The following is a 13056-nucleotide window of genomic DNA, read 5'->3' on the forward strand; positions in this document are numbered from 1 at the left end:
CAATACTAATTATAACACTTTTTTCACATTTTCACCACTCCCAATACTAATTATAACATATTTTTCTCCACTATCAATACATTTTACTACTTTTCCTTAAAACCCGTGCCGTCCCCAAAGAGGAACTTATTTTGGGGACGGAGGGAGTATCAATTATCAACCGCTCATTGTGCATTAACAATACGAAGCTTTGTAAAATGAATACAGATTGATGACTGAGAATCTGATGACAAGAAGCACACCATAAAACCATCAAATCAGAAGATAGGAGCTAATGAAATGTGAAGCTCACATCCTTCCCACTTTCTGTTGAAACATATATTGCCAAATATAATTTCAATTGCAAGAAGCAATATAACAAACTTTAAACGTTGCAATGCCTTGTCAATTTATGAGAATTGAATTGAAATGGCAAATAAATGAAAATGAATACTTTTATATTCTCGTACCACACTTTTGGGTTTTCAGCTCCTGATCAGACGGCAAGTACTATAATCACTATGAGAAGCACGATGCCAAAAATCACGAGTAATAAGCAAGTCTGCAGAGGAAAAGGCAATATGAGAATCCAACAATTACTGCTATGACAAGCACAATGCCAAAAATAAAAAGTATATGCAAGCAAATGAAAAGGAAACACGAGAATCCAACTGTAAAATGCCTAATATACACCTGAACAGAATGCTACAAAAAAAATGGAGTATCATATAAGATTATATATTATGTGCACAGCTCAAGTGCTGGTGACCATCAACCAAGATACTAAAATTTCATATAAGAAAATGTATCTTGAATACTAGTTATAAAATGAAGACTGTGAATAAAACCCTCAGGCCTCAGCATAAGAGCATGTAATTAGTGCATGATTGACCGAATGTTACATAAATAGCCCACCTCTTCGAAAAGTAAGTACAATTCATTAGCCTAATATACAAAAATGTGCTCTAGAAACCAACTACAGTCTGTGGTGCTATTTAGAGGGTGTTCGGCTGAGCTTATAAGCTCTTTAAAACAGCTTATAAGTTGTTTAAGAGCTTATAAGCCCCCCAAAAAATAAGTTCCTCTACCCGAACTTTTTTTTTTTCATAATCTTATATGCAACAATCATTTTACAAAAAATATTCAACTATAATTTGTTATTTTCATCATATACCCTTTAAATTCATCCATCTTCGATTTTCTCTCTCTAGCAAAAAGTTCTCCCTCTAGCTTATAAACTCAATTATCCAAATACTTTGACAACTTATAAGCTCTTGAGAAAACTACATCTTTCGAGCTCTTGAAACATCTTATAAGTTGTTGGATTTTATAAGCTTAGCCAAACGCCCTCTTAGTAAAAGAAGAACTGATGTCAATAACTCACCAGTGATGAATTTGACCGCTGGGTCTTAGCTGCTTTGATAAGCTGTGATTTTGCTTGAGCGGTTGCAGCGTGTGAACCCTCAATATTGGAGCCAATATCATCTGGGGAGAAGAAAAAAATTTATCAGGCTCCTTGAATCATGCTATGCCTATGCATTTACATCAAATGCATTGCCAATCATTTACCAATCATTGTCCCTTGCTCGTGAACAAGTACAGCAAGGTCCTTGAAAATCTCATTTACTTCACCAATTTGTTGTTGTATTTCTTGTATACCCTGATCTCGTTCCTCTATAATGGCCTCATTGAAAGCAATCTCATTATCCAATAGCACAACCTCCTGTCTGCAACATGAGTGCATAAAAATAAGCTGACAACAGTTGTAATGGAATTGCTTGGATAACAAACTTCCAACAAATGGCAGAAGTCCTTGTTAAATGCTGTTAGGCCATGAAAAGGTCTTGTATATTAGAAGAAAAGGAGTGCATATCTAACAAGAATATACAAATGTCACAACACATTTTTATCTTCATTCTCTGCTGATGAGTGATGACAGTGTAGATGTATGCATATGAATATAAACGAAGCAGATGTATGCATATCCTTTTAGCTTCACAAAAAACTATATAAAATTCTCTTAGAAATTTCCACCAACTGTTTATTTACTACTCTCCCCGAAGATTATTTTTTTTCTTTCATCAGAAGTTACAATAGTTCATGGAAATGCATACATAGCAAGTATCTTCTGACTCTCATTGGCAGAACTAATGGTCATGAAATGCCCTAATGAACTGCAATCTCAACGCACTCAATATATGTAAGAACTAAAGTCAACTACCTATCAATCAAATAAGTATGTTGTTTCATGATTAGTTAATAACATGCTAAATTAAGTCCATATTATGCGATGTACGATCACAGGATGCAAGAAAAGTGAAGATTACAGGAGTACCTAGACAAGTTACAAATTGTAAATGTGAGTGAGGATAACATTATGTACAGATTAAAGGGAAAAAATGAGGAAAAGTAGGCAGTTTATATTACATATCAAATATAATGCAAATGCTCATTGATACTGTGGTCTGCCCTTCACAATAAAGGGTAAAAACAACCAAACGCACAACCAGCAGATGAACAAATGGTTTAGAGATCTCTTGGAAACCACATTTGCTATTTACAGGGATCATAAATGTTAGAAATGCCAGTTCATCTATACCTTCTAGATTCCACGAGAAGAGCTCGTTGTTCTGGGGTCTTATCTGCACTTCCATCTATCTCGCTGGCGGTATAGCTGCAGCACACATCAGTGTAAGGTAAAATGCTTACCAAAACAAAACGTATTTTTGTTTTCCTTATTAACAAATAACGAAAACAAAACTTTATACTGAAGAGGTAAGTTTTGACCAATTTGAAGTGATAGAATAAAAGTTAATCCAACTGAACTAGTAAAAGGAAACTTTCAAAGCTGCTGTGCTGGAGAAAAGCTCAATACTGAAGCTAATTTTAGTTTTGCATACTGTGCTAGGCTGCTAGCCATCCATCTTTATGGAATTCGTATGGGAAAATTCCAAGACAACCTATAATCTTAACTTTAACTGCAGCATCACAACCATTAGTCTAAGGGATTACCTAGAAGGAAGCACTGCTTGGGAAACAAAAGGAGTATATGATGTCTCCCTCTCAGCTGAAAGCCGCTGAGCCTTCTGAAACTCCTTTAGAACTGCTTGAAAGTCTTTTGCAAGTTTAGCATCTGTGATTTTCTTACTTGCCTGCAGAAAACAGAATAGATTGATAATCACCTAAAACAAGTTTGGGGTTGGTGAGGTGAAGACTTTAAAAATTGAATTGATGCACATATTTTTTATAAGCAACCACCTATGACCACTGGCATTGTTTAATTTTTAAGAGAAAACAAAAAAGATTCTCAAAATAAAAACTGTATTCCATGCAAGAGATGACACATTGAACAAGAAAGATGCAAAAATAGAACAAAGAAAAAAGCAGTATCGTTTTTTTAACGAGGAAGTAAACTTACACTGACTTCAGCACGATGATCTGTTTCACTAGCTTGCTTAAGTTTAGCTGAAGTATCTTTTACCAGCTGTCCAATGTGCATCCGAGTTTTATGCCTGCAATGGATGAGAGACAGCAAAAGAACCTCAACCATTTATTGCTTTCATATAAATCTTAGCATAAATCACATGTCAAAAATCACATCATTTCTTGAACACATGCATTCTGAATTAGTTTCAGAAAATTGAACTTAGAAAATCCTACCAAATAGCCTATTCGCACAAGTCCACAACAAAATCATATTTTCCAATTGCAGAAATATATCACAAGGATTATATGAATTCTCTAGAGTGGAACTATTGCATCAGTAAATTCCTCTCGATTGTAAGGCAGCCAATGTAGTGGAAAACTTAAATTTTCCATCTATCATCCATTTTCTTTAGATGCCAAAAGTTAACAGACCTGAGATCTCAGGTCAAAATTCCAGATAAGCAGAGATGGTTATTTCAATAATTATGATGAAACATCAACTAGATAATAACTTTCTTCATTTCACCCTGTTTCTAACCCACATACACACTAACACACACGTAGCATATGAACAATAGTGTAGATTCCCTCTAGAAGAACATATCATCGTTCGTGAAACCAAACGCTCACCAAATACTGGTTCACCCTGGACATAATGCCAAAATTTTCAAGCATCATTTTATAGTTTATCTAGTTTAGGGCATAAGCTAGTCGGTCTTGGTGAAGACTCTAAACCATCCTGACTAATAACTAAACAGACTTAGTTGGTTGATTTTCTTTAAACCATGGGTTGAAATTAATTCAGAGGTTCAAGTGCCTGCTCAGCTTTGATTGCCAACAGTATAATCCCTTGGATCATATTGCTGCATATGCTATACCACCTCTCCCTATAACTAGATTTTCTGGAAACTAGCCCACATTAATCATTTTCCATTGGTCTAAGCTAAAAGAAGAAAGGAATAAATCATTCAAATTCCAAATAATACTGCTTAATATGAACAAGTTGTATTTTTTATTCCATCGTAACCCTTTCTTTTCTCAATAAACTTAATAATATAGTTGGAGCTGACTGTGAGCCTTGGCCAGCTTCTAATGGATCCCAAGTTTATCAAAATTCCAATCTTGAGCTGCATGGAAGCAAATATGTTTATAGATAAGGTTAATATTTTGTAATAGTGGCTCATTTAACTCGCTATTTGGTTCTAACACTAAGCTTACTTCACAAGGCAAAATGCCTACGATTAACAACCACTGACATGCCAAGATCCAAATTCGAATTATTCATGCAAATTATGTGTAGTGGATCATCTATTCCTTTCTTAAAAGGTTTTTTTTTGTTTTTTTTTGAAGCAAAGTGATTCCATTCTTATATGTTGCTCACAGATAAACGTAAGTGAAGAGGCTATTAAACATGTAGGAAGTTGTTACAAAAGCTTGCAGGCAAGCATACAAAAATTTGAATTACTAAGTCATTCTTGCAGGAGGAAGCTATACTTCCACAATTTTAAAGAATTTTGCACAGCATGTCATTCGGACCAAACCTCTCCCTGTTGATCCCCAATTCAAGGAATGGCTCAAGACTAGATTATAATAAGCTAAGTTGAAAAGCCCATCCTTTCATTATGATTGATCAGTCGACTACAAAGCAAGTGGATTTAATTGACTAGCTTAAGCGTTTATGTAGTCTTCAACTATTCCTTGGAAATAGGCACTGCATTAACTTCTTTTATTGTCACCACTCTATAGCAGTTCATTACTATTAAATCATCCTACGTAATATGTCAAAGAACATCCTACCCTAATATCACAAATCATAAATCATAATACGCAGCACGAGCTCTGTAACAGAAAACAACACCTTCCTATTCAATAATCTATGCCAAATTAAAATGATCAATAACCCAAAAGTCTAACCAATGCCTCTGATAAATGACATGTAAAATTTGAGAAAACGACCAATTGAAAAAGAAAACTAACAGTTTTTCACGGAGCTCCGGCGTGTCCTTGGGGGTACCGAGGGCGTTCACGAGGCGCTGGAAGGTGGAAACAGCCGTGTTGATCTGAAAAATCCCGGACGCCACCGCCTGCGTCGAATCCTGCCGCCCAAGCGCCCTCCGAGGCCCGGCTCCCCGACCCGCTTCAATATCCTGAAAACTCATCTGTAATCAACAGATATAAGATTATCGTCCTCAAACCTAGATCAAACACCCTCCAAACCGCAGAATTGCCCCAATTCAATCAGCGATCACGCAGGAATCAGAGGGGAACTGAGACTCCAGCTGCAGCCTGATGCAGGAGGGGAATTCCAGGAATGGGGGAAATCCGGAGCGAAGATTAAGGAGGGGAATTGTAGACAATTATAATGTAAAATGAGGGGAAGAATGATTTCAAAGGTGGATTGTGGGCCGGCGGGGTTTGCTTTTGAGCGAATAAAAACATGCATTCATTTTTAATACTAACATTATTTAGTAGTGGGATTGTGGGAAGATCAAGCTCACGTAGAATTCACTTAGGTTTAATGGCAAAATAATTTACGAGTTTAATTAATGAAGATTAAGCTCACATATATATCGTCATATGCTTAAAGGAACTCTCGTAGGGTTAGTCTCAAAAGGTTCGCCTTTATCTTTTTTGTGATTCGATTACATTTTTTTTTAAATCAACTACTCCCTCCGTTTCAAACGAAATGTCCTATTTCTTTTCGACACGAAGATTAAAAAATGTGTATAAAATAGATAAAGTAGGTTGATGAAAATTATTTAAATATTAAGTATAGAGAGAGAGTGTATTGCCAAAAAAGAAAACAAAACATTTCGTTTGGGACAACCCAATAAGGAAAACAGGACATTTCGTTTGGGACGGAGGGAGTATATTTTAAAAAAAAATTATAGTCACATGGGAGTCTGTATCGTACAATCTGGAGCTCCGCGTGTTGACCGATCAGACCCGTTATCGCCTCGTCACACTCTATTTTTACTAACACCAAATACTCCCTCCGTCCTACGAATTTTGACACGTTTGATTTCGACATTAGAATTAAGAAGTTATAGATTAGTGTATATAGTTAATAAAGTATAAAAATGATAAAATATGAGAGAGAAGGTAATAAAAGTGATAAAGTAAGAAAGAGAATGTAATAATTATTACCTTATTTGAAAATGTGTCAAGATTCGTGGGACGCCCAAAAATAAAAACGTGTCAAGATTCGTTGAACAGAGGAAGTAACACTTTTATCAATAATAAATGATACTTTTGTTTAGAAAAGAATATTTTATATCATACTTTATGTGTATGATTTCATTTGATAAAAAAAATATACTCCCTCTATCCGCCAAAAGTATTCCACTTTGGCCGGACACGGAGTTTAATAAAATGTGTGATGATGTTGATGTAGTGGAGAAAGGGTCCCACCACTTTATGAGATGTGTGGTTGAGATTGAATTTGGGGTGGATTTTTTGTAAATAAAGAGTGTTTGTAAGGATAAAATATAAAGGTGGATGGTGAGACCATGGCTTAAAAAGGAAAGTGAAATACTTTTTGCGGACGCCAAATATAGTAATTGTGGAATACTTTTGGCGGACGAAGGGAGTATCATACTTTATGTGTATAGTTTCATTTAGGGTTAATTCTCTCTAAATCCTTAAACTATAGTCATTTTCCGTTTTTTCCCTCAATCTTTGAACTTCCCATAAAAAATCACCAACTATTGATTTTTCCTAATTTTCCCATGACGAATTTTCCGGCCAAATTCGATGCCGGAATTTTCCTATGTGGCGTTCTTCACTTAATACGTGGCAATATGTGGCACCGACGTGTTCTATATTTGACACATACGTGGCAATACGTGGCAACTCTTTCCTATCTCACTCTCACCCTTTCCCCCTCTCTCTCACTCTCTCCTCTGCCACTGCACAGCCATGGACGCCGATGCGCTTGCAGCATCGGGGGCCATCACCGTCTCCTTTACCCGGCGTCGCCTCTCCCTTCAGTTGACCCTCGATCACCAAAACCCCCAAAATAAAAAACCCTAGCTCCCCCAGTCTCAACGTCGGTGGCGTTGGCAGCAGCGACATCACCCTTTCCCCTCTCTCCCACTCTCTCCTCTGTCGCTGCACAGCCATGGCCGCCGATGCGCTTGCAGCGTCAGGGGCCACCACCGCCTCCTTAACCCGTCGCCGCCTCTTTCTTTAATTGACCCTCGATCATCAAAACCCCCAAAATTAGAAACCCTAGCTCCCTCATCCTCGACGTCGGTCGCCGTCGTCCGGATCCCAAACAACGGCGCCGCTCTTTCCCAAACAACAGCGTCGTTCTCTTGATTTCTTTCTTTTCTCACGGCAGACAACCTCCACATCTTTCTCAAGGGCGACAACAGTAACGCCGCCGAGCCGGAGGATCGCCTCGCCGTGGCGGCAGCAGTAACGTTGCCTTCCTCCTCCATCAACCGGCTGAGAAGAACCCACTGGCGCCGCCGTCTCTCTTTCTACCAAACAACATCGGCCAAAAAGCAAAACTCACCGCCACCGCCGTTTATTTGGACAAGAACGCGCAAAACGACATCGTCTATGAATGCACAAAACGACGTCGTTTTATTAAGTATCCGGCACGTCCACGTCAGATAATTCCGATTCCACGTGTGTACGGATTTGGCCGGAAAATCCGTCACGGGAAAATTGGGAAAAATCAATAGTTGGTGAATTTTTATGGGAAGTTCAAAGATTGAGGGAAAAAACGGAAAATGACTATAGTTTAAGGATTTAGAGAGAATTAACCCTTTCATTTATCATTGATAAAAATATTAATTTATTGTCAATAAAGCACCATTTACATAATATAATTGAATGGACGAAGCGGGACAACAACGGGTCTGGTCAGGTCGATGCATGAAATTCTGAATCGTATGGTACAGACTTCCATTCAAGAAACTAACTCAATTGCTTCATTTGTCCCTCAATTTAGTATTTATATGAGAATAACATGAATTTTAATAAAGTGTTTGTATGTAATATGAATAATATAAGGGTTCCACTTTTATGAGTTTTTGTTTTTAAGTAATTTTTATGAGAGTTGTTAAAGTGATTAATATGAAGTAAACTAGCGTCAAACCCGTCGAAATTTGACGGAAATCATTTTATGTCATCATTTATAATTATTTTATATTATTTTTATTACTATAGCATATGAAATAGTTTATATATAAATTTTTTCTTTAATTAATTTGATATGATCAAATTAAATTAGTAATGCAATTTTGGAAATAATATTAATTTTAATCACTTTCGCCAATTAAATGTAGGTCGTGATAATAGAAATACATTTTTATATAAATATTCATTTGATGAAGTTTATAAAAAGTTGATGTGGGATTGAAGATTTTAGAAGAAAAAAATATGTAAATTTAAAGTATAATATGATGTACGATTGGTGTGTCGCATCTGCTGTTAATCGTATATCGATAATATTTACTCTCCTGTCCCTCAAACATTTTCCTTTTTTTCATATCTTGATTCGTCCCCAAAACATCTTCCTAACCTATTTTTGGAAACAATTTCACTAATTATTATTCTTACAATTTCACTTTTTGTGGGACTCGTTCTCCATTTTCACTAACTATCACTTTTTGTGGGACCCATTCTCAACTTATCAAATACATAACTAACTTTTATTAAAACCCGTGTCATCCTCTCTTAGGAAGATGTTTGGGGGACGGAGGGAGTATTAAGTTTGTTCAAATTCTTTAAATTTGACGGATAAGAAATAATTTCACTAAACATGTGTCATCTGAGTATCATCTCATATGGACCTAATAAGACCAGATAATCATATGAAGCTCTAAAAACCACATATAACATTTGAACGTCAAAATTTTGAAAACCATATTTTTTAGAGTTTGAAATACCACATCTGAATTTTGAGCATCATCTTGTATGGAGTTTGAAGATTATAACTTACTTGTGAATATCATTTTACCTAGAATTTGTGAAACTATAATTAAGTTATGAGAATAATCTCGTCTCAAACTTTAAACAACATCGTCAAATTTGAAATCATATTCAATCATATATATATATATATATATATATATAGTTAATTATTTAAGTAAATACATCTATATATAAACGTATTATATATACATATTAATTTGTGAGTATGATGTGATAAACTTAAACTAATATTATATAATAAAATAAAATACAAATATAAATCTTTTTTAAATATGAAAATTGATTAAAAATTTAGAAAAAAAATAAGAATGAATGAGAATTGAAGAAAATTAAAATAGAGTGATTATACGGCGCCACGTAGGATATGATTTATTTTGCTATTATATATATATATATATATATATATATATATTGGGCATAGGCATGTATTTTATTTATTTATAACATTTAGTTGAAGAATATCTTTCTCTAAAATGAATTGACATTTGAATTGATTGTTTTTCGTGGATTAATTTATTGGTATACTTTATTTAAGTTTTAGTCACACTTAGAACAATCTCAATTAAGTGGGTATAAAGATTCATATTCTGGGTGCCATCATTTTATTAAGTTAAATTTTTCGGGTGAAAAAAATGTGGATTGTGAGGCATGATGAATTCTTGTTGGTCATTGAGTTTATATATATAAGAAAAGTTGGTATGAGGTTGGATGAGATTTCAGTTGTTTGAAAACAGACGAATGGACCCTCGAAGTGCTAATGTGTTTTAATTTGGCTGGATTCCGGTAATCAAATAGATATGTAGGATTTATAATTAAATGAATATATTGTATTTATCTAATAGTTTTATACAATTATTTAATAATACAGACTTTATCTAATAGTTTTATACGATTATTTAATAGTATAGGATTTATCTATAATTTTATATGATTATTTAATAGTTTTTAAAGGTAAAAATTGATTAGAAATGTATAAATAAAATAAGAACGAATGAGAATTGAGGAAAATTAGAATGAAGTGATGATACGATGCCATATAAGATATGATTTATTTTGCTATAATGTAAAAATTGATGATTGATTAGAAATATATAAATAAATAAGAATGAATGAGAATTGAGGAAAATTAAAATGAAGTGATTATACAATGCTATGTAGGATAAGATTTATTTTGCTATAATATGTGTAGGATAGGATAGGATGACCCATATCTTATAAGATTGTGTGATTATGTGGAGTATTTTTATTATAACTAAAGAAATATTAAATTGTGAATTAAATTAAAATAAAAATATGAATACTAAAGTACGGAACAAATGAAGTGTAATTTGTGGTATTAGTCTCAAACACGTAAAGGTTTTTTTTTTTGAGAATTCAAACACGTTAGTTTTTAAATGAAAGTAAACTGATTTTAAAACGTATTAGTCTCAAACACGTTAGCTTTTCTTTTCTTTCTTCTAATATAAACGTTAGTTAGTCAGTAGGATATTTTCATATTGCATGTATTGTAATCATTAATCAAACTTCATTTTTGTTCAATAACGCAATTTATATACTCCTTCAGGCCTATACATAGGTTGATTGAAATTTACACAAAGATTAAGAAAAATAATCAAAAATAAAAAAATATAAGTATACTTTCTAATATGTACATATTTATTATTTGATAATAAATTAAAATTAAAGTAAATTAAATAATTAAATAGGGATACAATAGTAAACGAGTGAAAAATATTAGTACTACTTTTTATGGAAACAAACCTATATATTTGGAACATTTGTAAAAGAAAAACAAGTCTATATATATGATACGAATGATGCATATTAAAAAGACAACTTTCAATTTGAAATCAATTTCAAAATTGAATGATAATTTTTTAATTATAATAAAATTAAAAATTTATTCATAGATTATACTTTTTCTTTTTATTTCCTTTTTTTATAATAAAATTGAAGATTTATTCAAAAATTATATTTTTTCTTTTTATTTCCTGTATCTTCTTATTTTTTTATTTTATTTATTTTTTAAATTATGAAATTCGAATAATTATATATATAATATTTAATATGCATATCAAATTAAAGATCATGATAAATGCTTTATTTTGACATAAATTATGTAAATATTTGATTTAAAATGTAAAGTTTATATATATTTAAAGATTAATTTAAAAAAAAATCTCTCTCCTTTATCGTCTTTTTTTTTTAAATAAATCTATTTTAAAATTATTTTTTATTTTCCTTTTTTTACTTTTTTTTTTACCTTTTACATATATCAATTTTTATTATTGTCAATTTGTCTTTATTTCTTTATTTTTTAATATTTAACTCAAATACATTCAGTTAAAATTATTTTTTTATTGTATCTATAAGTATCATAATGGAGTTGGAATCAATTTTATATAAATATAAAAATATAAAAACGTTTCATGTGCATTGCATGGGGTGCACATGCTAATTTTGCTAAACGTGATGAGAAGATAACTCTTTTCAAAATTACTATGTCCACCAGAATTTTATTAGGATTAGGTTAGGGTTTATTTATCGCTTATAAATAGTTATTTTTTTAAAAAAAAATTGGAAACAGTTCCATTTTCACATATTTACAAACACAAGTCATGCTCTCGCACTATGCGCGGAGCTGTATATTGCATGTTATTTTTTTAAAATAAAAATTAAAAAATAACTTAAATTGTGGGATCCTTCCCCACTTATTAAATACACAACTAACTTTTATTAAATAATGAATTGTATAAGAGTGTTTGTTGTGTATTGATTTTTCATTTTAGAAAGCGATCTATTGAAATAAAACGTCTAAATAAGAAAATGTGACATGTTGAATCGAGATAGAAGGAGCATCTTTTTGCATTTATTTGGTTTATATTTAAATTTATTTTTTATTTTTAATTTTGAATTGAAATTATTATTTTATGAAAAGTTGATTTTTCGTGGAACATGTGGTGTGAGATTGAGAGGCAAGCTCCAATATGTGTTATGTGGGGTTAGGAACAATCACATAACCACAAACAAAATAAAGTAGCAAATCAATATGAGAACTTGGTTATCCACGTTAATGAACCACCTAATCTATAGAAAATACTTCACTACATGGAGATAAGCTATAAAAACAGATTTTTACAATATGACTAATTTATTTTATAGTGAAAATTTAAAATATCATATTCTTTAAGTTATAGTATATGAAAAATGCCCTCTTTTATAAACATAAACTTCATATGCCCTATTCTTTAAATACCCTTGATGTTGATGAGTTTGCTTGATTTTTTGTGAAAGTCTTACACATTTGACCGATTTGACAGCTATATATCAGTCAGCGATTTAACAGATATAAGTCAAGAGTACATTTTGGCTAGATCATTTGATTGCCCGGGCGGTCAGATAATTTCACCGGGGTGACCGGCCGATAAAAATACATTTTTTTTTGTTTTGTATAAGAATTATTTTCAAATAAAGAAACTATTATAAATAACAGTCAATTATAAATAACGGTCACTGCATTTAAATGGACACATACCTTAAAAAGCATGACAAGGCAAAAGCTCTTGTTTATATAATTGACAATTTTTTTTCTAATATTTATATTTATTATTGTACAGGGCTGACCCGGCTCTCGGCTTGGCAAGCTCAGCTCTGCCTCCCAGCTATGTCGCGCCAGCTCTGACAGTTCAATTACAAGGCGGAGAT

The 13056-nt window shown here is 32.8% G+C and overlaps 1 protein-coding gene across 1 annotated transcript; it reads right to left on the reverse strand.

Moving 5' to 3' along the window:
* Positions 1-246: 246 nt before the first annotated feature.
* Positions 247-5992, reverse strand: LOC131015093 (syntaxin-22-like). Its single transcript, XM_057943344.1, has 7 exons — positions 5383-5992; positions 3398-3491; positions 2992-3131; positions 2579-2653; positions 1549-1706; positions 1364-1464; positions 247-541 (listed from the first exon to the last, which is right to left on the reverse strand). Exons 1-7 carry the CDS (start codon positions 5562-5564, stop codon positions 476-478), a joined length of 816 nt encoding a protein of 271 aa, XP_057799327.1. The 5' UTR covers positions 5565-5992; the 3' UTR covers positions 247-475.
* Between the last annotated feature and the right edge of the window lie 7064 nt (positions 5993-13056).

The sequence above is a fragment of the Salvia miltiorrhiza genome, chromosome 1, assembly GCF_028751815.1.
Source record: "Salvia miltiorrhiza cultivar Shanhuang (shh) chromosome 1, IMPLAD_Smil_shh, whole genome shotgun sequence".
Lineage (NCBI taxonomy): Eukaryota > Viridiplantae > Streptophyta > Magnoliopsida > Lamiales > Lamiaceae > Salvia > Salvia miltiorrhiza.

Bases quoted from the DNA above. Each gene is read 5' to 3' on its own strand.
- LOC131015093 (XM_057943344.1), bottom strand. From the start codon at position 5,564: ATGAGTTTTCAGGATATTGAAGCGGGTCGGGGAGCCGGGCCTCGGAGG. The intron at 3,492-5,382 runs GTTAGTTTTCTT...CATCCATTGCAG, and splicing joins CCGGAGCTCCGTGAAAAACT to GCATAAAACTCGGATGCACA. The intron at 1,465-1,548 runs GTAAATGATTGG...TCTTCTCCCCAG, and splicing joins CGAGCAAGGGACAATGATTG to ATGATATTGGCTCCAATATT.